The 26949-nt window shown below is 33.6% G+C and overlaps 1 protein-coding gene across 1 annotated transcript in view; it reads left to right on the forward strand.

The window, feature by feature from the left end:
- Positions 1-26949, forward strand: part of Pard3b (par-3 family cell polarity regulator beta) — a 1085411-nt gene that overhangs the window by 204021 nt on the left and 854441 nt on the right. The window contains exon 6 of the mRNA XM_033763978.1: positions 6309-6410. Within this exon, the coding sequence (XP_033619869.1) occupies positions 6309-6410 (102 nt within the window). The remainder of the gene's footprint in view (positions 1-6308; positions 6411-26949) is intronic.

The following is a 26949-nucleotide window of genomic DNA, read 5'->3' on the forward strand; positions in this document are numbered from 1 at the left end:
TTTTTAGTTGATTGTTTTCCCTGATTTTTTGGTTCCCTGTCAAGTCTTTCACTGTGTGTGTGTGTGAGTGTGTGTGTGGTGTCCATTTTTGGCAGTATATACATTTGGGTTTATGTTTTTGGTCTGCACAGTTTTAGACATTATATTTATTTTGAGCAGGCTCTTTTCTAATAATGAAATGCCCCTCTTTATCTCTTTTTTTTTTTTCGTTTCTGGGGACTGAACTCGGGTCCTTCCACTTGCAAGGCAGGCCACCTAACCACTGAGCTAAATCCCCGGTCCTGCCGCTCTTTATCTTTGGTAATACTTCATTCCTTAAGTTATCCTTCATCTGCTGTCGGTATATCTCTACCACCTTGTTTTGATAAACTCTTAGAGCTGGAAGTGAATTTATAGATGAACTCATTCACCTTCATTTTATATATAATTTGATATTTCTAACTCTGTTGTTGAATTCACCAGATGTTACTTTATACCCAGCATAAAAACCCTTAGTCCCACTGCAGCTCTACTAAACTCTTTGGAAACACAGTTGATTTTTCTTGGCTAGGCTTTTTTCCTAAAGTTTGTATTTAGATGATGTATTTTGGGGAAGATGAGGACATGTTTTGAAGCCAATTAGTGCTGACTTACAACAAACTTTATATTTGTCATTGATTCTTTCCATGCAGGTGTCAGTGTTGCTCAGGTTGTCTTTAGTAAAGCATTATTTTCTGAAGCCTGATTTTTCCCTATTCTGCCTAAGGGCTGGTTACAAAGAGTTTGCCTGCTCCAAACAGTCTCCATGCTCTGCTGCATTCTCCTTCCTGAGTGCATTATGAGGCATCTGATTCTCTGTTGATCTTGGATAGAGGGGAGAATGATGCCAGAAAATTATGAAAAGGTAGCCAAATTTTACGTGAATGTGCCTTCTCATAATACTTTATCAATTTTCTAATATCTCACACTTTCTCTGAGATATTTTCCTATGGTTTCCCAAGCCTTTAATTCAGTTATTTGAGTAATTATGTTTTAAAGTTCCCCTTGCTTCTCTCACTTGAGAAGCACTGGTCAGATAGACGTATACAAAGAATTTGAGGTCTTCCATTGTAACTCCTTATGCCCTCTGGAGTTTGACTTTGATGTGGTGTCCATCATGGAAAAGGTGATGGATCCTCCATGCTTACTAATGATAAGCCATCTGGGGCCCAGCATAATGGCAACTGGCCTGGGTCCATGTAACATAGAAACAGTTCTGACTCCCTGTCTGAGTCTCATGTCACTATTCTTTGTACAATTATTTAATTTTAAAAATATTTCTGATGTTTAAGGAACTCTGTTATGGCTCTGCAATTTACTGTCTGACCTAAAGTAAGTTTATTTACTTGTGCTTTGGTGTCTTCATCTGTAAAGTGGATTAATAACTTTTATGAGGCTGTTTGAGGATAGATGAATTAATCATAGACAACACAGGGACCTACAGTATCTCACCTATAAGAAGCACTAAAACAAGTTATTTGACCTTTAAGATAATGATAAAAATAGTAAAATCTCTCTTTGTAGATTCATGTCACTAAACTTGCAAAGTTAAATTCTGAAAAGAGATTTTACTTTTCTGTTGACTTCCATTCTAAGTTGTTCTTGTGATTCAATAAGTCACTGAGACTCAGTTGTATTGTTAAGTACTGTGACTGCTACCACTAATTAAATGCAGCCTTTCTCCAATGACTGGCTTTTCCTTTGCAGTGTTTTCCTCCCATGTGACCTTATTGCCATTACAAGGTGCTTTCTTCTTCTTGCACCATAGCCATTTTGCTTAGAAACTCCCAAGTTTCTGGTCATTTATTGAATGATCCCACAGCATTATAGTGTCTGGCTTATAAGTCTATTCCTTAGGTATCATGGATGGAAAATTATTGTTCTTCAACAGTTTGGTTAACACAGATTTTCTGAAGCATAGGGTCATATTTCATATCATTATTCACGATGAAGAATATTGGATGCAATTAAAATCAATGCCTGTTTGGAATGATTGCTACATTTAATCATTAAACATGCCCTGTAACTATCTTCTTTCTGTTATGCAGATGTTTTTATTTTATTTTCCTTATTCAAATTTATCCCTATAGACTAGTTTGTTTTAGTTTTAGAATTCCGGTAGGGTTTAAATTAACTGTGTATTAAAATATTCTGCAACAATGCATAAGATTCTAATAAGATTACTGACATTTAGAAATGGGAGGAAAGGAGCTAAAGGTGTAGGGAAGGTGTGATACGTAGGGGAAGAACAAAAAGGGAAAAGAAAAAAATGTGAGAGAATGAAAAGATGAAAATAAAGTGTTTGTAGATGGGGAGGGGAGGACGGGGTGAAGGGAGGGCAGAGGTAAGGGGAAAAAAATGAGAATCAAGACTTGCCATGTAAAGGTACATGATCCCAACAATGAATGTAACTGTACTGTATCCCTAAATGTACCAATAAACTCAATAAAAAAAAAAAATAAATAAATAAAAAACAGATTAGATACTGTTACCAGTTGCAGAAAGCAAAATGAATAGTATGTTATTTTTCAATACTTTAGTGATCATAGGAGTATAGGTAATAAAACTTATTGAACAGCAAAGTGAGCACCTGTCCAGAGATATTTTCAATATAACTTAAAATATATGTATAAAATAACTTAAAAGCTATACATCTAGTGTTTGTGCATTATGAATGAAAACTAAATGTCTTCATCATGACAAAATATAGTAAACTCTTCCAAGTGATTAAGTGTGTGAACCAAGACATGTTTTTGAACATCTTTTTATATTTGATTGTTTATTCTTTTTTTTTTTTTTTTTTTTTTTTTTTTTTTTGGTACCAGGGATTGAACTTGGGTCCTTGTGCTTGCAAGGCAGGCCACCGAACCGCTGAGCTAAATCCCCAGCCCTGATTGTTTTTATTCTTGATAGTAATAAAACCAAGTAAGTGAAATGCAAAATGTTGACTGAAATGAAATGGCTGAAATATTAACATGCATGAAAGGTAAATTTATAGTCTTTGTGATGACAGTAGGCTGCTAATATTGAATACATATATATATATTGATTTTTTAAAATCTCTTTGGGTGTATAAAATTGCCTGAAACTGCTGTGTTATGACTTGTCTCTTTTTGTTTTAGATCATTTGTGTGCCCATCATTAGCCTACTGTTTCCTTCTTTAGAGTGATGTAACAGTATCAATATAGAATAAGGAGTTAAAATTATGGAATCTTTCTATGTTCTGGTACCATGTACTTCCCTTAATGTTTTTGTCAAATTTGTGATTTCATATTTATCAAACTATTTTGTTTTACTTGATTTAGTTTTACACTCTTTTGAGTCAAATTATACCAAGGTATGTTGATTTCAACTGCTATGTCTTATTTTCCAGAATGCTCTAGACCTTATGAGTGTATGTGAGGGAGGAGGACTAAGTGATTGAACAATCTCCGTTTGCTGCCATTTATCTGCTCTTGTTACCATTGATCAGATCATATTTCCTGACTTTTTTTTTCTTTTTTAGTTTTCATCTTTTAAATCAGGACTATGGTAGCCTAAGACAATAGGATTACAAATCAACCCAAGTTGGAGGAACTGAGCAAATTACTAAGAGCTTGTTTTAAAAAAAGTATGAGAAAGTAGATTCATTCATAGTTAAATGGGTACATTTTGAGGATATACTTCTAAGTGAAATAAATAAGGCACACATATGCAAATACCGAATAGTATCTCTGGTGTGAAAAACTAAAATAGTACTCAAGATCCTAATGGGACAATTAGCAAATAGGAAGAAAAGGACCAAAGGTGTAGGGACAGTGAGAAGGATAGGGAAGGGGGAATAAAGGAAAAGGAAAAAAATATGAGAAAATGTAAAAATGGAATTAAAGTATTTGAAGGGGGGGAGGGAGGAAAGGGTGAAGGGAGAGTGGAGACAAGGGAAAAAAATGAGAACTAAGACCTGGCATGTAAAGGTACAAGATCCCAGTAATGAATGTAACTGTACTGTCTACCTAGAATGTACCAATATATTAAATTTTAAAAAAAAAAGAAGTATGTAGGGCCGGGGATTTAGCTCAGTGGTTCCGCTGCCTGCCTTGCAAGTGCAAGGACCTGAGTTCAAACCCCATTACCAAAAAAAAAAAAAATTGTGTGTGTGTGTGTGTGTGTGTGTGTATTGGGAATATAGGAATGTAGTTTATTTAAAAAGCCCTGGGTTCATTCTCAGTAGTGTGTGCATGTGCACATACATACCTACATACACAAAATCAGGACTTAGTTTATCTTTTCTGTTTGTTTCCCTAGGTAGAAAGCAAAGTGGACTTTTACTTATAGTGAATTTTAAAGGAGTAATTGTTTACTTCAGTTTTAGGTGATAATATCAACTTTAACAAACTGAGCACAAGTGAAAAGCAGACAATTTAATTGATTCTGCTTCTAAGTACAAATATTTTAAAAGCCTGTTTAGAATACATTGCTTTTTATAAACATGATTAAGATCAACAGATTTCATCTACAGAGCTGCAATATATCAAAAACCAATTCAGTGGAAGTTTATAGAAATTAATTAAATTGAAGTCCTTTATAAACAGGTTACTTTTGCAAAGAAAACAGGAAAACATAATTCTCTAGATTTTAGCCAGAATCTGGGGTAGATATGAGAAATGTGTTGCTTATGGCATGATCATAACAAAAATATTCTGTTCCCAAGAGTTGCTAAGGAGTTCATGCAGTCCAGGGGCCATAATGTAGTATTTTGTGTACCCTAGTTGCCTCCCTGTTTGGAATCTTACTTGTTACACTCAACCCATCTTTTATAGCACAACCCCTTGAGTGGGTGAATATCTCAGGTGGCAGAGCCTGAGTGATGGTTGTCTCATGCTTGTTATACTTTAATTCTCGCATCTTTGGGATTTCCATTTAGGCACTGAAGTCAGGAATTTACAATTTCATAGTAAATCATCAACATTTGTACTTTTAGACCTTGTGTTAGAAACACATACAACAAAATTTACTTGGGCTTGCTTCTTAGATACTGTATAGACAACTTAATTTTGAGATGTCCAAAGCCTGGAGGAGCATTCCTTCAGATTTTTTTAAGCCTGTCACTTTATGAAATTGGATTATTTGAAAGCTATGTACTAGGGTTACATTTCAAGAGTCTTCTAAACAAATGCCTTAAAAATTGTTTTTTAATAGTATGGCCTTGCCCTTTATCAGGAGTCAGTTAAAGAGAAGGCTGTATAACAGTCATCTCTATTCACTTTTGTAAAATTGTAATTGCATTCCATGGTTTATGTTAATTCTTTCTTGTAATAAAGATTTGTGTGATAAAAGCTTTGAGCTTGAAGTTTTTCCATCTCTTTTACACATCTGGTATCTATTTCTTTATTTGATACTAAGTGGTTTATAGCTCAATAGTTTCCCACTTTGTGGGGCTTTCTAAGAATCACAAAACCAAATTGATTATAACTTGGTAAAATCCTTACTAATGTTTTTATTTATTGTTTCATGTTCCTGTCTCATTTTCATATCTTTTCTGGAAATAGGAAGTATGTAAATAAGGGAATGAATTAGATCATTTCATTCCAAATTTGAATATGAGAATAAGTAGTACTTAAGCTGTTTTCAGTTGGAAATCTCTTAAATCATTACCCCAATTCAGAGAACTCACACTGTTCAACTCTGAATACAGTTGGCGAATGGCTGCCATACTTGAAGAAACAGAAACCAAGGCTGGATCTCTGGGTTTGATATATCACTGGAAACCCAAGAGCTGGGGTGCATATGAAGCATGGAGATTTAAAACAGTGAAGGAGATGAGAAGACTCCCATTCCATTTGCATATTCCAAAGTGAAAGCTATTGCAATCACAGATGTCTGCTTTGTAGGTTTGGTTTTGGTTTTGGGTTTTGTTTTGCCTGGAGCATCCGGGCCTCAGTTGGATGTCTTCTTCAATATTGGGACCTACCCTCAAGACCTTTTCTAGAATATTTTTGGTATTACCACTGTTGTGGTTATACAGAAATTCCTTAAATATGCTTTTCAAGTTGGTGAGGCAATTAATGTTTGCTTTGCACTTTTACTTTCCATAAACATTGATGAATTATGTATACTTTGGTTCACTGACTTAAGTTAAAGAGGATAAACATGTTAAATATTGATCCAAATGGAAAGATGACTTTTTGGTGTTTAAAAATTTATTATTACTATGAGAGCATATTTTAATGAATTAATTGCTTTCTCTTAAAATTATAATGTATCTTAAAGAAAAAAGATTGAGACATAAAGTGTGTTTGTTCTCTCACAGGATCCTGGTTACTGGGTGAAGATTCATCACTTGGAGTACACAGATGGAGGAATTCTGGATCCAGATGATGTCTTGGCAGATGTTGTTGAAGACAAAGATAAGGTAGAAAACTAAAAATGTTCTCTTGATTTTGGAACCTTTTACAAACTCCTGTCAATTATTATTAAAAGATACCATCTGTTCAGGTGTTACTTGGACAGCCCATAAATCAAAGTTTTTCATCAGATATGTGAAAAAAAACCCTTGTCAGGGTTTGAGAACCTGTTGTAGTGGCCTAATTAGCAGGCACTTCACTCCCAAGAGTTCCTAATACATCCCAATAAATTAGTGTCAGCTGCTGAGTCTGTGGGATTTCTTCTCTTTGCTGTTGCTTTGGAATTTGTTTCTGGCTGTTGCTCCACATTCCATTTAATACTTGAGGTTTGGAAGTGTTTCACAGCACAGAATGCAACAGTGATATGGCACAACGTCCACCACACTGTGGTGGAGATTTTTCTTACAGTAGCTGGTGTGGCAAACAGCTATTTGAGTGACATATTTTTTTTTCATTGCTAAAGTAAAATGCACTAAATAGTATTAAAAAGTTTGAGCATGGGCTGGGGATTTAGCTCAGTGGTTTTGCTGCCTGCCTCTCAAGCGCAAGGTCCCAAGTTCAATCCCTGGTACTGAAAACAAAATTTGACCATGATCTGCCACTGACTTGGGATTAATAATAAATATATCTATCTATCTATCTATCTATCTATCCATCTATATAGATCTATATAGATGGATAGATAGATATATTTGCAATTTTTCTTCTGACACTAAACTGAGAAAGGTGTAAATGCAAATTATTCATTTGCAGTGTGGTGGATATTACTGTAGAGGCACATTGTTTGACATAAACTCTGGGTCAGGCTGCCCATATCAATGGTTGATGTGTTCCCTAAATTGAACTTTTTCTAAAGTTTGTTCTGTACATCCTTAACACTGTCAGGGCCAGGGATTTAGCTCAGCGGTTTGGTGGCCTGCCTTGCAAGCGCAAGGACCCGAGTTCAATCCTCAGTACCAAGAACAAACAAACAAACAAACACTGTCTGTACCAGGCTAATTGATAACATAAAAATGTTTCTCTATATATTTTCCTGTAGTCTCATGTTGGGTGCATGTGTGGGTACACAGGTATTTGAAACTGGAGAGGAATACAAATAAGTGATTTATTGAACTCAGATAACATTTACACATTTTTCTGTAAGATCTTTTCAGACTGTTTAAATTTACATTCTTCTCTTCAGAGATTCTGTACATTTGCTTTTCATATTTTCTTTTGGAACTCATACTTGGTTTGCTCTACATGGTAATTAATTTTCTTAGTAGATTGTCAGCTCCTAGTGGACAGGTACTTAGAGATTTTAATTTCTCTTGTGTTTCTTATATTGACAGTATCTGATATAATATGTTACACAATCTGGATTCTTGATAAACACCAAGTTAATGAGTGAAAAAGAAAGCTTTACTCTCTACACGTGTCATGTATTTATATGATTTTGATGAACATTTTTTATTTAGTTGGTCTCATGCTAAAGAAGATTGTATGGTTTACACTTAGAACACTAAAAGAGTGATTTCACTTGCTTTTCCCTGGTTTACTTTCTCTTATATCCCAAGGCCCTTTTTCTTGCTTTGAAATATTCTAGGTATTTGGGTTGTTTGTTAATGAAGAAGGTAGTTCCTGTCTCTTATTTCATGAAGTCAGTGTATTAAAATGGAAAGATGAAAAATGGAAAATTTAAGAAGGGCCTAAAGAAAATATCTTGCCCCAGCCTTGTCAAAGATCTCATTATAGAAGGATGATTCTTGAACAATGCCTAGGGAAATAATTTGTCTAACATGAGTGTTTCCTCAACATCTTTCACTTTAACTATCTCAGTAATGCACTTTTTAACCATAACTATTTAATAGGCACAGAAACATATCTGCTCTTATCTCTGTATCTGCTCTTTAACAGGACACTACCACCATTACTAAATATGGTGACAGCATGAAATAATCAATTAAAATCTTAGCAGAGAACTCATATGGTTTGGGTATAGATTTAACCATTCTCTTAATGCAGTTTAATGTTTCTCCATGAAGCCTGTTTGTTTGTTTGTTTGTTTTCTGTAGAACTGATGAGTATTTACACTCTCAATGTTGCCAGTAAAACATTGCATTCCAATTCTTTCCTCTTTAAGAAACATGAGTGAAAAGAGAGCATTACTTATTTTTTCTGACATTCTCTCTCTGCAAATGTCAGATTTCTTTATGGTCTATGTGTCTAGTGCGGAAAGAAGGCTCTGCCAGACTTCATTTTATCTTACCTTTTTGTTGGTTTAGATTAAGCAGTAATTATAAATGGGGCTCTGTGGATGTTTAGTGACATATCAAAGTCAAGACCCCTTGAGGCAGCGTTTGGCTTAGATAAAATGACAGCGCACCAATTTGCGAACTAGCTTCCCAATATTCTTTTGCATTTAGAATATGGACAGAAAGCAAGCACAAAGAGGCCTGTACAGAATTTTTGTGTTGAAGCCAGAACACTTCATTTCCTAGGAAAGCCTCAGTACAGGTACAAATGGTAGTGAGGAACTGTTGGTAGCTTAGCTGCAGAGCTTGCATCTGGGAAGACAGACACTTAGAATGTAGTGTAGGTGGATGCCATTTAGTTTATGGAAAAGCTATTGAGTACATTTCAGTAAAGGTTGAAAGCAGAGGTTGATCTCTTTAAAATTAGAGAAACGATTAACAGAGTTTAGTCAATTTTTTGAAGAAATGACTGAAAACTTCTGTGCTAGAGGGTGTATCTTTGGTTTTACTTCTGTTGTTCCTTTGGCTGAGACAAGGCTTAGTGCATAAATACTTTCTCTCCAGAGGTTTTGTTTTTAACTTGCCTCCCCACATTTACAGTACTTTTCTGGGGAATCAGTTTATTTTATCTTGTTATAATATTTCCATCCTATAATTTATCAAATATTAAAATAGTTTTGGAGTCTTACATCTTATAATTAGTATTTGTATAAAATGTTGTGCTAAAACTTTTGTTTATTTAGTTCTGATAATTATTGTCAAGATCCTTCAATTTAGGTTTTGATCTTGTGGTTAAAATTCTTTGGGATAAATACCTATGAATGACAACTTTACAGCAATGTCTTCTCTGGCTGCTAAAGGCAGCTAACTTAATTCATCCAATAATGGCAAGACATTTTATAGAGTGACCAGAATTTCTTTAGTATTCTGTTTTTTTTTAACTACCCTGAAGGCAAGAGCCATTATTATCTCTGTTTTTAGTTCCTAGAATAGCCACAGAAACTGTAATAACTTGTCCAGGATCCACAGGCCATATGAGTAGTACAACCAGAATCTGGAACCTAGAATTTAAATTTCCAGGCTCTATCTTTTTCTGTGATGTGCCAAGCAGTATATCAGATGTATGAACTTGTACTGATGAATGTTCATCAATCATAAAGATGAAATTGTCTTTTATGTAGTCATTGCTAAGAAACAACAGATTGTAGATTAAACTGTGGGATACAACAAAATTAATTTAAATTTAGTATGTCATATATATATATTTTTTTCTTTTTATTGAGTTTATTGGTACAGTCTAGGAATACAGTACAGTTACATTCATTATTGGGATCCTGTACCTTTACATGATAGGTCTTGATTCACTTTTTTTCCCCTTGTCCCTGCCCTCCCTTTACCCCCCTTCTCCCCTCCCCATTTACAAACACTTTATTTCCATTTTTTAAATTTTCTCCTATTTTTTCCTCTTCCTTATTACCTTTCCCCCACCCTTCCCACTTTCCCTACACCTTTAGCCCTTTACTTCTTATTTCACATTATTAATTATCTCATTAGGATCTTGTGTATTATTATAGTTTTTCACACCAGAGAAACTATTCGGTATTTCAGTTAAAAAAATCTCTGTAGGAACATTAAAAATAGGGAATCCTAAAATAAAACTAAAAAGGAAAGCAAAAGAGAAAAGGAAATGATGTAAAATTAAAATAATCCTTAATTCTGAAGATGAAAATGGTCCCTGAACATATTTAAATTGCTTCTTGTTCTTGTAGTCTTATATTATTCTTTTTTTTCATTATTTAGAGAATACTTTATTAGTTTCTGTAATCAAACCCACGTAGATATGATGTTACATATTTAATACAGTGTGTTACCCCTGTACAAATGGAAGAAAATTAATATTTCTAGACCAATATGGCTGTTAATTTCTGTACAATGCCAACTCAACACAGTAAATTGGGATAGCTTTTTCCAAAGTCGACAGCACAGTTAAAGTTTCCAAAAATTCATTTATAGAAAAAGACCAACAATAGCAGTATGTTATGCTAGCAGCAACAGCTTTTCTAGGTTCTGTAGTCATCTGAACACAATTATAGACATTCAGCACACTCCATTAAAAAAACAAAAACAAAAAAACAAAGAAAAGAATAATACCCAGAAAACAGCAAAGTTCTGTTGCTGTTGTGGTATCTGGCACCATTTTTTTATTATCATCTTAATCGTCATCTGGAAAGAGAACATTCTAGAGTAACATCATTAAAAATAGCTCTGATAAAACATGGTCACTACTACATATCATAAAGCAGGTACAAGATATTTTACATTCACAGAGGTATGATACAGTACCATCCTACATCTATAATACTAGAATCAGTTTTGGTTTGAAATTTACTTTGTCTGCAAATAAGATTGCTACCCCTGCTTTTTTTCTGGGCTCCTGTCATGTGGAGAATTGTTTTCCATCCTTTCACTTTCAGTCTGTGGGCTTCTTTTTGCACTAGGTGTGTTTCTTGTATATAGCATATTGTTGGATTTCGCTTCTTATGCCATTCTGCTGGTCTATTTCTCTTGACTAGCCACAATAAAAAAAAAATCTACACCTAGACATATAATAATCAAGATCCCAGAAACCCAACAGAAGAACAAAATACTACAAGCAATAAGAGAAAAGAAACAAATCACATGCAAAGGAAAGCCCATCAGAATCACAGCAGACTTTTCAACACAAACCCTTGGGGCAAGGAGAGCCTGGAATGAGATATTTCAAGTACTAAAAGAGAACAACCTCCAACCTAGACTGATGTATCCTGCAAAACTCTCTTTCAAAATGGATGGGGAAATAAGATACTTCCACGACAAATAACACCTGAGAAACTACATGAATACCAAACCAGCACTACGAGCAATTCTAAACAATATCCTAGAAAAAGACAATGAAGGCAACAACACCATCAGGTCCAACAGAGCAAATCAAATAGGCAAGGCAGGAAACTAAAAGGAGGTGAAAAAGTAAAAAGAGTCAACAAAAGGCCAATAACATGACAATAATAAGTCAGTACATATCAATTATAACCATCAATGTCAATGGCCTCAACTCACCAATTAAGAGAAATAGTATGTCATATATATTTAATTCATTGTAATTCTTTGCCTGGAGCTGGCATCTAATTTCTCCTAAAGTCTTGTCAGTTTTACTTGTTTTTCTTTTTCCTCCTTTTATTCAGGACCCAGATTACTGAATTCAAATGAAATCTAATCCCAGTTGGATTTTTAGACTATATTTGGAGTTTCACTAACCTATGCAATTTCAAAGAAGATAAATTCTGTATTCCAGCAACCACTTTTCAAATGGATTTAGCACGTGCACAAATTATACACTGTGCCATCTTTGGTAGGCAGAATAATATCCCTCCACCCCATGATGATATGAGAGATAGCATGTGAGGATTACTCATCCAGTTTTGAAGATGGAGGGAAGGCCCCTGGCCAAAAAATGAAGGTGGCCTTGAGAATCTGTAAAATGCAAGGGAATGGCTCCTCTCCTTCAGGTTCCAGAAAGGACCTCGATTTTAGACCAGGAGATCCATTTCATACTTTTTCTAGAACTGTAAGATAATAGCCACTAACTGCAGAAAGTTGTTTTAGCACTATTAGGATACTAATGCACTGCTTCTTATCCAATTTTAGACTTTTAAAATGATGTTGGTCTTTCCAGGTTTCATACTAACTTGGCTTAGAGACTTCCTGGGACAAGAGAAATATCTTTACCATATATCGGTTGCTTTATACCTTCCTGTCAGTGTCCTTCATAAACTGATATTCTCTGTCACTTGATTGTTAAGCTCTCATATTGTTTGGTGTATAAATAATTTCAAAGCCACAATTAAACATATGGATATTCATTACAGTTTCTCGTTGCAATGTATAAAGTCCCTAAGAAGTCTGAAGACTTAGTTATATACTGCAGAGCTTACTGTTCACTCACTGGTATTCTTCACTCTGAGTGTGAGAGCTTCTGAGTGATTGTATTTCATGTTAATTGTCATTATAGGTTTTTTTGGGGGGCTTGGTTGAAGAAAACAACTATATTTCTCAAATATGGCAATATACAAAATATAAATTGAGTTACTGCTGTGGTTTTATTAAGTATATAGAAGTAAAAGTATATTATGTAGTAAGCTACTATGAGAAGTTGTCTGTATTTTTGGTTAAGCTTTGCCTATCATAGGGGCTCAGTTTGGAGAGATGTCACGGATTCTTGTGCTAGAGGTTCCTGAATCACCTGTGAGATCTGGCTTTAAAATATTATAATTTTGGTACCATTTTATCTCCTTTTAGTTTTCTGTCCTTGGGCAGGTTCCTTCACATACATTAGCCTCATTTTTATCATTTGTAAAATGGAGATAATGTTAGATCTTATAGTATTAATGTAGAAAACTATATAGTCAAGCTGTATAAAGTTTTAAGTATAGTACAGTATAATAAATGTTAACTGCTATCTTAATATTATTAAAGTAGTGCTATTGTAGTTTTTACTTTTGTGTTTTAGTTTAAACATGTGTGTGGGGGGGATAGAATTCAGGCCATTTTCACTGAGCTATATCCTCAGCCTTTGTTTTAAATTTTAAATTTTGAGACAGCATTTTGCTAATTTGCTAAGTTGCCCAGGCTGGGCTCAAACTTGTGAACTTCTTGCCTCTGTATCCCTAGTACAGGTGTGTTCCACAATGCCTCTATAGGTTTCGTTGTTGTTTAACTGTTAAAACATCACATGCATTATTTTAGTATACATTTTAAATTTCAAGAAAACTTATTTAATAAAACTTATTAAATTTGATTAAAAGTTACTAAATTGTCCAAAATAGTTTAATGAGAAGATGCTTTATTAGTATGAAAAAACATTTGTTAATGTATTATTATTGTTTAAGATTTGAAAATGCCAGTATGATTAAAGTTAAAATGAGAATCCTAAATTATCAGAATAAATTATTTGGTAACATAAGAAGATACCAGATGTCTAATATTGTTTTAAAACAGTTGGTTTGCACAGTGAATTAACTAGTGACCTAAACCAGACTTCATACTGAATGAAGCTCAAGTTGCTTTCACAGCACATTCTATCGCCCTCTAGTGGTCTCCACAGTTACCTAGAAACCCACTAATAAGAGATACGTGAAGTATTTAGTTCTACTTTATTTGAAAATAATTATATATTATATATCTAATGTAATTCACAGGATCAGACCTAGATAATAAAGTCAAAGTTTACATATATTTACCTATACCTTTGTGTGCTTTCTAAAAAAATTTAAAAATAATTCTTTGCATTCATAAATTTTTTTAGACTCCCATCTTTCTATTCATGGATTTAAAGGTTAATAGCTGGTCATAATTAAATGTGTAAATTTTTTGGTGTATTGTTGAATAATTTGTTTTTTAATTTTTTAAAGAAGTTATATGAGGTATCTTTATTCCTGACAAGCAAGTATGAAACCTATAGCAGTGGTACTTTTTAAAATATCATTTTTTAAACAAATTGAGCAATATAAAAGTATATAATAAAGTTTGTAAAAATAACCTGTCAATGTTTTGGTAAACAACTATCAGTTAGTCCCTAGGAATTTTATCCATTTATGTGTTGATGGACACTTGGACTTTTGAAGTGTGTTATATTTTGTTGGGCAAAGAAGATGCTAAATTAAGCCACTTTAAAAGAAAGTCCTGAATTCATTACTCATTACTCAGTTCTCATTTTTCAGTAAGTCTTCTATTTCAATGTAAAACAACCATTTGAAATATGTTTTTTTCTTAAATAAATAAAAGTACTTTATTTCTTTTAAAAGTTTTGCTTTAATTTATTGGTGTTTATACTAAGAAAGCATAAAAAGTTGAGACACTATTTCAGAAATAATTGCAGAAATTCCTAAAGAATGAAAGGCCAATAAATTCTATCTCAAACTTTTCAAATTACTATCTGCCTACAAAAATTATGAAATTATAGAATCATAGACTGAAAGAGACTCTAGTTATCATTTAGCTTGCCTGCTTTGTCTTCCAAAAGCAGAAATGTTCACACATAGAAGAGTTTGTAAGGTTCCCTGTCTGCCACTGGTTTTGTCTCTGAGTGCTTTTTTGCCTTTCCTTTCAAGGACGCTACTACCATCTCTTACAGATTGGAACTGCTGTTTCAAGTTGGCTTCCTTCTTTGCACTTTCTGTTTTCTGTTCATCCATCCTTTCATTCACTCCTTCAAGCATTTTTCTCCTTGTCTTTCAGGCTTTAATTAGGGATTCTCCATTTCTAAAAGTTATGTATTTAATAAAAATAGTGTATTCTGTCCTTTTTTCTTTCTCATGTGTCTGTCCTTCTCTGCAGTTCTACAGCTACCCAATTTAAATGTTTACAATGTTAGGCCAGGATTACTGTAATTGATACAAACATGATCTTTTCACATTTAGTTTATTCCTTATCCCTCAACTGTCCTATGTCATAAGTGACTCACAAACAGTCTGTATACTGTATAGGCAAAGTCAGTTCAATGCTTGACTCTGTCACCCATGTGTCTTTGACAAGTTCTTTCCTCACAGGCAATTGGAGCTAAAATATAGTAACAGTTGTATAAGTTAATAGGTATGAAAATGTTCAAGAGAGTACACCTGGCCTACAGTAAGTCCTCAACAACTGTAGGTGCTATTAGAATGGAGATTACATTTGCATTTCTCAAGAAGTATTACGTATACTATCCTTCTAGTATACAGTTGGTCCTCTCTATCAATAAGTTTGTTATCTATGGATTTGACCAAATGCAGATCAAAAATATTGAGAAACAAATTTTGAAAAGTTGTAAAAGGCAAGAATTAAAAATTCCAGGTACCAAGCACTGATTTGAATTCACACAAATTAAGTGGTAATGCAGGCACACCCTACTGAAGTCCCTGACATTTCAGTCTCTCCCCAGCACTTTGCTGTCTCCATCAAGTACTGTACATTAGGCCTACAGAGGTAATGTCTGTACTGAACATGTACAGCCCCCCATGTCTTTATTTCTTAGACAGCATAGCATAACAGCTATTTACAAGATACTCATATTTCATTAGATACTAAAAGCAAGCCCCTTATATGAAAGTATTTACATATAACCTATGCACATCATTATAATTCATATAATCACTAAATAACTTATAATATCTAAAGGGGATTTTTAGAGTACTCCTTTGGAGATAATAAGGGACTGCTGTACCGAATGAAGTCTAACCTTATAGCCATACATTGTGTTCAGAGGACTTAGGGGCCTCTGAACATTTCAGTCTTCTTAAAGCACAACAATAGTGAAACTACTACATTGATTATTTACTTAGATACCATGTACTTTTTTGTCCAGAGTTTTTTTTCTTAAGGCCCCACTTGTTGAATATGTCCTTGTATTTGTGTCTATTCTCTTCCTATCTATTATTCAATTTTTGTTGTATCATAGAATTAGAACTCCATGAGAGGTTCTTGGTTTTGTCTACTGCTATTACTACTGGTACCTATGGCACTTCACATTACTGTAAAGTGAATGAGTGAATGTATTTTGAGGTCTTAAGGCTTTCCACCACTCTGAACTCCAGTTTTTCTACTTAAAAAATAAGAGTAATAAATGATATCTTTTGCATAGTGTTATTGGGAAAATTGAGAAACTATGTGAAAATATAACGGAAAGGGTAAAACACTGTGTATGTGTAAAGAATGTATTTATTGCTGCTGTTCAATTTTTATTAATTTTTTTAAAAGCCTGGTAAAAATTGTATTTTTTCTTTGTCATTGTATGCAGATCATCTCAATCCTTAGTAACTTCTCTGATACTCTCTAATTTTACAAATATGATTAAATGATCTCTCCCTTTTTTACTGTTGGTTCTTAACATTTTATATTTAACATCTTGAAATTTTTCTTCCAAAGAATTGTATTATAGCTTGACTTCTAAAACATTGCTTTTTGTTTTCCCATATTTATTATATGCTCATTTTAGGGGAGTATTAGTCTTTTAAAGAATTTGTTTTCACCGAGAATTTATACCAGTAGTTTAGTGTTGAATGAACATCTTTGATTTTAGTCCTTGATAGGATTGGAGTCAGATTTGAAAATTTTTAATTGGCCACCTTTTTCTTCCATCAAACTAGGTTGTCTCTTTTAAATATTTCAGTAGGGAGCAGTTTGGGGACATGTTTCAATCCCATAGGAGCATTTAGAAATTAATATCATTGTGATCTTACTACAGCAAAGACAAATGGTGTTAGGAGATAGTAACTTAAACTGAAGCAATCCTGATGATGGCCGTGTCAAATAGATTTTCCCTGGTGCTTTCTGCAGTTCAGTTGTTTGGCAGCTACAGTGTGCAAGAGCATATGTGTGCTGGTGTAAATGAGAGACAGAGGGAGAATCTGCACAGATGTGTATGTGGACGTGTACACTTGTTCTGAGCATAGTTTCTTGTTGTGCACATCTGTGGATAGTTTCCTCAGAGGTCAGAAAGAGATTAGCAAGCTTGATGGTGCTATTAATTTAGCTAAGCAATTTACTACACTAAAGAGTAAATAAGAAGAAAATTTCCCTGTATACATAAAATTTAAGTCTGTAGGGGAAAAATAAAATTTGAGATTATAATAGTGGTTTACTTAAAGCTAAAAACATGATTCAGAAAGAACCAGTAAGCATTTTCACCTGCTTTTAGAAATATATTGTTTTACTAGACATGATTCTACAATTTTTTTTCTCTCACATTAGTTTCTTTTAAAGTTTTTTGTGTAAGCATATCTATGCTCAAGGGTGTGGGGCAATTGTTTTTTTTTAATATATCTTTCTTAAGTATCATATAACTTAGAGATTACAATCTCACTGTAGTATGTGGAATTTCACCAAATGGAAAACTACTCTATTTCTAAAATATCCTCTTTTAGAAATATAAATGCTAATGACTGTTAATTGGTCATCCCTTCACCAATACTAGGTATATATTGATTTTATTAGGTGGCATTCCAAAAATATATAGCTGAAATCTGCTTAACCAAAGCGAGACTGTACAGTGTTACTTCACAGACCACTGATTTTTGGCAATTCACATCCAGATATGTCTTGATATTATAGCATCTCCCAACTTTAGTTTTCTTTTTTGTGAAATCTGCCATCTTTTCCCCATCTGCTGAGTTGAGGAAGACCAAATGAAATGATATGATGACACTTGGAGCTAAGAGGTATGAAACAAATGTTTTAGTTATTTTTCTCATCCTTTGGACAAAATACTTAACAGTTGCAATTTAAAGGAGGGAAGGTTTACTTTTGACTCATATTTTAGAATGTTCAGTATAGAGTGAATCAGTCCTAAATGAATTTACCCCTACTTTTATCATCCAAATATTTGAAGACAATTAGTTGGTTCCCCCTGAACTCTCTCTTCTCAAGTACATTTCTGGATCTCTTTTTTAGTCTTAACATTATAACATCGTGTGGTTGTTTGGCTTCAGGCAGAAGTGGCATGGTGGAAGGGTCTGGGTGGAAGAAAGCTGCTCACCTCATGGGAGACAGGAAGCAGGGAGAGGGAGAGAGAATGAAATTGGGAGTAGCCAAGAAGGGAAATCAGTATATTAATTGCCAATGAATATAGCCAGTCACCTCCCAAAGCTCCAACTCTGCAAGTGTAAGGCTCTGGTGGGACATCCAGATGTAAACCATGAAAACTCATATGTTACTTTTGTTCTTACCTCTGTAGCACATTCCTGGGGTATGTATGCAGATATTTCTGTGGTGTCCAGGAGGGACTTGCCATGGTGTAAGAATGCAAGCCAGCCAGAAAGGTGAAAAGTTTGGAAGGAAGATGGTTGCTTTTGTCAAAAGGACACATTCTTCTCTTCTTAATGTCCATTAAGCTATTGAAGGAAGAGCGTTAGAAGAGGTAGATTACTGAATTGAATGTATCTTAGCTAATGAATGAGGCTGGGAAGAAATGATGCCAGAGCTTCCACATACAGATAAGCAAGGAAGGTGTAAAGTACTGTATGAGGACCTTTGTCCAGAGAAATCCAATATTATTCTGGACCTTGTTCATAAAACTGTGAGTGTGTGTGTGTGTGTGTGTGTGTGTGTGCGTGCGCACATACATGTACATGTGTGTTCTCTACATAGTTGTTAAGGATTACAAGGTTTTATGAAATGGTAAGTGATCCTTTGATCAGGTACGGGGAAGGGGGAGGATGGCTGAATTAGGAGAGAAAAGTTCTCAAGAAATAAGGCAAGAAATTATTAAAAGAAGCAGCTCTGAGATCCTATGATCCTATGATTTAAGGATACTGATTTAACAATTTAAGAATTCTGAGATCCTATGATTTAAGGAGAGGGGCAAAAAGGCCAGTAATAAAGGTACTACCAAAATAGACAGGTGATTACAGAATTTTAAATAAAGAACTATTTAATTCTTTGACAGTTTCCAAAAGAGATATGAGCTATTTGAGAATTTTATGGGAAACGCCATGTACCAGACTCTTACTGTTTCACTATTCTATTTCTCTGAGCTCAAAATCACTTTATATTACTTAGCTACACTGTGAATCAAACAGACATTGTGGGCTGCTCTTGATATTAAATGGATGTTTTATAACACTTTTATCAGGTAGTTCTAAATTTTATATAAATGTCTTATATTTATGGATGCATTTTTTGTAAATAACAATATTCAGTTTCTTTAAGAATGGGCTTTTAAATTATAGCTTCTTAAGTCCTGTAAGTATATGAGTAACTATTCAAAAGGAACGTGAGCCTCTCTTATCATAGTGAATATAGAAATTTCACTTATAGAATTATGGCAGAATTACTGAACTTAATATTCACTGTTTTAACTTTTTAAGTCTCTCTTTAGTTTTATTTCTTTTGATGTTATGAATCAGTTTTGAAAGATCAAGTGACATTTCCTTGGCAATAAAGAAGAAAGCCTCTTTGTGCAGACTTTAATCAAAAGAGTAAAATAGCATAGAAGCATATTCAGGTACAATCTCTTTATTAATCTCAACCCAAAATACGTTACAATTCTATCACACATATTTATACAACACTTAAATATAAAGAGGAAAAATTGCAGAATATGATTTATGATTACTCAAATAGTTTGGCAGTTTGAAATATGTACATATAAAGTTGGAACAATCTCATAATTCCTAGTTAATAACAGAGTTAAAACTTGATTTTCTCAACTGACACTTTAGCTACTCCATAGCAGCTTGAAAATAAGCTACTATGTGGTATAATGAGATGATCTAAACAGTCCACCTTTAAAGTGGAAATTTTACAGAGTTCTTAATTGGCTTATTTTAAAATGGATCCTTGTAATGTTGTTGAGACTAAAAAAAATCCGTAAATGTACTTGAGAAGAGAGAGTTCAGAGGGAACCAGGTAATTGTCTTCAAATATTTGGAGGATAAAACTAGGGATAAATTCATTTAGCACTGCTTCAAGAAGTTGGGCCAGTGAAGTGTCAAGGCAGTGCCATTCATCTCCTTAGTGAGGCTGGAGGTGTTTTGCAAAGTAGAAACACCTAATCATGAGACTGTACGAAGAACTGAGCAGACATTTGTCAGTATTCCTCTCCTAGGTTCACAGTTAGCATTTATTTATTTATTTATTTATTTATTTATTTATTTATTTATTTATTTATATTTATTTATTTATTTATTTATTTTGTACAGTGGATTGAACGTGGGACCTTGTGCTTGCAAGGCAGGCAGCAGAACCACTGAGTTAAATCCCCAGCCCACACAGTTAGCATTTTAATAGAGGTACAAGGTTGGCCTCTACAACCATTGTAGTACAGTATTATTTGCTTGTTCACTCCATTGTATTCTTTCTCCTTCCTAGAAGTTCCTTAGTCTTCTCTCCCTTCAACAACACATCCCCAGCTCCCTGGGGAATCCTAGCCTCCCTTCTGATGTGATCCAGTTCCTAGGTGTTGGTTATGGTGAGAATGCTCATATGATTCCACTTCTGTGAAGATGCTTCAGAAAAGGTTTGCCAGGGCACTCTTGGAAAGAGCCCTTCTTTGTCCTGTTGGAGAGGTTTCAATGGAGGACCTTGAGACCATAATCTTAAGTGAAATAAATTGGGCATACATGTTTAAATACCACATTGATGAGAAACTGAAAGTGGAAATAAGGATAAAATCTGTAATAGACATTGAGAAATGGGAGGAAAATGTTCAAATGGGAAGGGGAACAAGGGTGGAGGGAGGGAGAAAGGAAGGAAGGGACAAGGAAAAAAAAAGTGTGAAATTAGGAGGAAAAATGGAAACAAAGCTTTTGTACATAGGGAGGGGAGGGAGTATAAAGGGAGGAATGGAACAAAATTAAATTTATTTTTAAAATCCTTTCATAAAAACAAAAACAAAAAACACTGCTTCCCTCTCACCCAGTATGAGTGGGAAGCCATAACAGGAGCATCAAGACCTAGGGAATCTCCAGGACCTGGTGACAGAACAGTGGATTTAGTCAGTTCTTACATCCACCCTAACTTGGAACCTCCATTAATCTGAGCTCTGTGTTTGTTTGCTTTCAAACCTACTTTAGTTACATTTTTCTGTGACTCACAGATTAAAATTTTGCCATCATTAAGCACTGTGATAGGAATTAGGCTCCATTTTTTGGGCTCCTCATTTATACTTGATTAGGACATACATGTCCTTTACCTCTTTTAGTGTTATGTCATTAATTTGAAAAGTTTTCTGATTTTTGTTTAGTTCTTGAATTGTCAGTGAAAGAATTAAGCCCCTCACAATATATGTGGATTAAATGTATGTTTTACTTAGTTTGTATGACTTAGATTTAGTGGCAAGATTAGTTTGGAATTTTTCCATTTGATGAGAACTGTATCTTTTTATTTTAAATTAATATATTCATGATTGTTGATTAAGATTTTCCTAGAATAATAATTAGTGCTATTTAACTAATAGATTTATTTTAGTCCTGTTCTTTGAATTTTATTCTTTCATTCTAAGATTATATGTTGACAGTCTTTTTTAAAGTCTCGTCTTCCTAATTTTTATTTTAACAGCATAGAAGAAACATTTAAGTCTAACCTCATAATGTTGAGATTTCTTTTCAACTAGATATAATCTTATTTACATCAGAAATTGAGACAAATTTAAAAAATGAAAACAAGAAAACCCTCACGCAGTTTAAGAATTTTGCCGGAACTCAGAATGAAATGTAATAATATTTAAATCATTCTTCAATGGCATCAGATGATTGATACTCTAGCTTCGTAGCAGTGAAGAAGTATTCTAATTATAAATTTTCCAAAGTCATCTTCAAAAGGATGGCATTCTTGACATAAGGCTCTCTTCTTCTTGCCTTTTATTCAAGTTGTAAAGAGGTGTCTCAGTGTCCCTGGCATAGCAAGGGCACGCCGCGACTCCAGGGAGCCCTGCATTCCTGGATGCAGCAGCCTGGAGAATTTTCTTCTTCAAGGAGGAGGTAGGTAGGAGAGCTCACAGTTTGGATCTGGGAAACTTTTCAGTGATGTGGTCAATACGTTTCCTACCCAGGTTAATGAAGACAGTGACCTTTAAACTGTGACACCTGAGTCATGATCAGTCTTTTCTAAAGTGAGAGTTCTTTGAACTGCTCACAGAACTTGCCCTTCTCTAATGAGAAAGAATGTTCAGGAAGACTGGAGGTGAAGTGAGTGAGACTCTGGAAGGATCTATAAAAACACTGTGTACGTGTTGGGTAGAGTGTGTGAGGGGGTGAACATGACTGGTTAGAAGAATAAGTAGTTTGCAAATTCGGTGTGCTGAAGACCTTTAAAAAAGTGCTGTCATGAATGTCAAAATATAAAAAGCAATAAAGAATAATATGCACAAAGAGTGAGAAAAATGATAAGACATTATTGAAGTTTCCTTAGGGAGACCTCATGTCAAAGCATAAACACTGAAAGTATTTGGATGTCTCTTAAAGGGAAGTTAAGTATTTAACTGCAATGATTGAATGTAATGGCTGGAATATTTTGTGCTGAACAGAGACTTCAATGTGAGAAAATCTTACATGTAACGCATCAAAATATGGAATGCAACTTCTTGTTGGCCAAGTTAATTTTAAACTTTACTATCTGTTATGTCTATATACAGAAACATAAAATACATTAAAGTGGTCTCCTCAGAGAAAACCTAGATTGAAAACAGCACTAATTGTTTCTTGCTACCTTAAAATTTGAAATTAATATTCAGTGAAAGAATAACCTAAAGTACTGTTCTTTAAACCTTTATATTGTTGTTGGAAGTCAAAAGCTGAAAATGAATATTAGATTTATTGAAATGAATAGTTAGAGAAGTCTGTTTCCTGGTAACTTAATTCTACATATTTCTTTGATTATCTCAAAATTAAATATTTTCCTCTTTAGTGGAAAAATGTTTCTTGTATTCAACTTTAGTATCTGATGGCCTAAAGTCACCAAAGAAAGCACAACTTGGGATTTAGAAATTTCTCTTTTTTAGCTATAACCTTAGTAGAAATATACATTTTTATAGTGAATGTAATTATGAGAACATATTCTAGACACTATTTTGACAGTAGTACAGTTTATATGAAATATATACCAACATACATTTTTTAAAATTTGGTAGTTTCTCCATATAAAGAGAAGAATTCAGTTTGGCAGTCTTTTTTATGACATCTAGTTGATTAATACTTCAGCCTAGTCATTGTTTTAAAATATCTCCTTTTACTGTCCATTTGATCTGGAGCTGCAAACAGGCTGAAAATCTGGCATCTGGCTTGTACTGCTCATCATTTACTTTGGGGCAGTGACTGCATCTTGTTTATAGTGCTGGTAGTTTAAAATGCTTTAGGATTCATCTAAGGTAGTATAGGTTCTCTACTTGACTTTATTGTTGCATTTGTATTTCACACAGTATTAAAATAAAAAATTATTATGAATAAAAGGTGATTTTTGAATCAGAAAGAAAATGTTTTTTAAAATAAAATGGAGTACTACTAAGCTATGAAGAATGAGAAATTAGAGACATTTATGTATGCACATTTAGACAATACTCTTAAGTGAAATAAGTGGCACACGTGTAAATACTAAATAGTTTCTCTGATGTGAGAAGATGAAAGTGTAAATAAGGACTAAAAGATATAATAGATAATGTGAAGTAGGAAGAAAAGGGTCAAAGGGGAAGGGGTCATGGAAGGAGTAAGGGAAAGGAAATAAGGGGATGAAATTAATATGAGAAAATGAAAAAATAGAAACAATGTCTTTGTAAATAGGGAGGGGTGGAGGGGTTGAAGCTAGGGCAGGGGAATGGGAAAAAATAACAACCAAGATAGATTATGTAAAGGTACAGATTTCTAGGGATGAATGTCATTATATTGTATACCTAAAATGTACCAATAAAATTAATTTTAAAAATATCTTTGTAGGATCTTTCATCTTAAAAAATTTAAAATCATTGCATTACAAAAATACTTGTTAAATGCTAAAATACAGTAAAATATAAACACAAATACTAAGATCATCTGTAATCATTTGAAGCAGAAGTAATTATTATTAAAATTTGGTCATACAAAATTTTATGTACATATTAAAAATATTTACATATATACTTTTACATTAACATTCTTTGACTTAAAAGATAATTCATCTTTCTACCTGTTTATTGTTGATGATTTTAATATCTGCATTGCTTTATAACATCCTATTTTTGTTTTCTGATAAAATGTTGCTATAATTCAGATCAATAATTACTGTAGTTACTGTAATTAAAAATTAAAAAGCAAGAAATACTTTCAGTATAAAAATCTTGGGGTATTTTAAGAAAAAGTTGTTCAGCACTGTAAGTAGAATTCTTCTCTAGAAAACCAAGTAAATGACCAGTAGGATCAGTGGGCCAACTGCTTACCTAGGTAGCATAAAGGATCTCTCACACCTTTATGCTGCTGTTTGGAAAAAAAAAACCTTTCCATTTGTTTCATAAGAGATCATTGGTGCATTTTTTGCTATAGTTTTCTTTTAAAACACTTTTGTCTTGAAATGCATATCTGAAAGGCCTAAAAACAAATCTGTTTTAAATTAAAAATGTTTTACATTTGGTTATTGTTTTGTGAATTTAATTGTTCTCCAGCACTTTATGAGTGACACAGCATACCATTCCTCCCCCCACCAACTGGAAATAAATATTTTTTGAGAATACTTTTTATGAAAGAAGGATTTTTTAAATATGAAAATCGTGATTATAATTAAAATTTGTTACCTTATTGACAGTTTATTGAATAAGAGGCACGATGCTAAAAGCATCACTTATGTCTTAATATTTTATATTGCTCTATGAATTGAACCCAGTACCCCCATTTTACAGATAAGGAAACTAAGGCTTAGAGAACAGAATTAAGTGATTTTTACCACTGTAAAGGAGATAATATATGGCTGAGCCTTTCTAAATTCTCTGCAACAATGCATAAGATTCTAATAAGATTACTGACATTCAGATTTCTTAACCATTGTGTTTAAACACAAATTCATTTTCCCATTATCTTTATGGTATTTTTGGGAAATCCCCAGACCTGTTCTGTACGCTCACATTTTTTTCTTTTCCCTTTTTGTTCTTCCCCTATGTATCACACCTTCCCTACACCTTTAGCTCCTTTCCTCCCATTTCTAAATATTCTGCAACAATGCATAAGATTCTAATAAGATTACTGACATTCAGATTTCTTAACCATTGTGTTTAAACACAAATTCATTTTCCCATTATCTTTATGGTATTTTTGGGAAATCCCCAGACCTGTTCTGTACTTGCTCACATTTAGAGTGTTTGTGCTGCAAACTGCATCAATATGTAGTTTATATGAAAGGAGGTAGACACCTCTTGTGAAAGATTGAGGGGGGAAAGATTGGGCTAGGAAGATGAAGGAAGTAACAACTAATTTATTTCTGTTGCTCTTGTTGAAATTTTTCAAAAGGTTATGAATTTCTTTTATGAAATATTTTAATTTCTGTACAGTTGGCATGCATTATTCAAGATTGTAAAATGATTTGAATTTCAGGAGCAGACAGATTTTTCTGATGAGGATTTCAAGCTGTGTAATTATGAAATCCATATAGGTTAAAAGTTCACAACTCGTTAGCTTAATCATTTAAAAAAATAACCAATTTATAAGCATGGCATTTCACTTAGAGTAGTACCATCATACTGTCACTTACTACAGTACTCTTGGATTCTACCTCTCGTCCACTACATATCAAGGATGTGAACCACATGACTTATATTATTGCATAATTTGTAAAGGAAATTTATATGTTATGGTGGCAAATTGGATGTCATCATGTAAGGCACATTTCTAGTAATTTCTTTAACAGTTTTGTTGGCTTCTTAAAAATTCAAGGAAGTTAATGAATGAGTGCCAGATATGAAAAAGGTTGATTGGAACTTGTTACATGGTGTCAGAGCATACATTTAGGAAATTAATTGTAAAATTTTAGATAAAGCATAGGTGTCTCAGAATAAAATATAAGGAAAATAAATGTTCAAGTATGAAGAAATAGCTAATAAACGAGTGTTTTTATTGTTGGTACAGTTTACATAACATAAAACTTGCTGTCTTTACTGTTTTTAAGTATATATTCAGGGGCACTAAGTGCCTTCACATTATTTAACAACCATAGTCACTGTCCATCTCTAGAACTTTAATTGTATGAATACTTTTATATTAACAAGTGAATACACATGTCTTAAAAATGTTTAGATTCATAGAGATGCTTAGAACTTACTTCTAAAAGTTTTGAATTTTCCGTATATGTAAAAATGAACTTTGAAATTATAGCTGCTGTTATTTAAGTAAAACATAGGACATCCATTGATAGGACTGTAATATTTGCCCAACTTGTGAAATACTGTCAAAATCGTGCATGTTTCTTTGGAATTATAGGTGATATTGAGAGGGAACTATTCAAATAAAAATTATCTTGATAAAGAACCATTTGAGGTGATAAGTGACACCTGATAATCAAACAGTTAAAGATCAAAAATAAACTATGGTATTTATGAGTTTTTGACAGGTATGACGATTTTAATGCACATTATTTTGCTTTGCTAATCAAGGTGATTGAGATATACTGCCTATTAAATAAAACTTACTCTTGGCTTTTCACTATCAGAGACCTTACATTTATCTTCCCTTTATTTGGATGCTATATAAATGTTCCCTTTAATCTGAGGGGGTTCACTCTTTTTCTCTTAGAGTAGTACTGTACATATTGAGAATAGTTTTTATTTTTCCCCTGTAATGCTGGAAGAATG

Source organism: Fukomys damarensis, unplaced genomic scaffold, assembly GCF_012274545.1.
Source record: "Fukomys damarensis isolate Sample0158 unplaced genomic scaffold, DMR_v1.0_HiC HiC_scaffold_16, whole genome shotgun sequence".
Taxonomy (NCBI): Eukaryota; Metazoa; Chordata; class Mammalia; order Rodentia; family Bathyergidae; genus Fukomys; species Fukomys damarensis.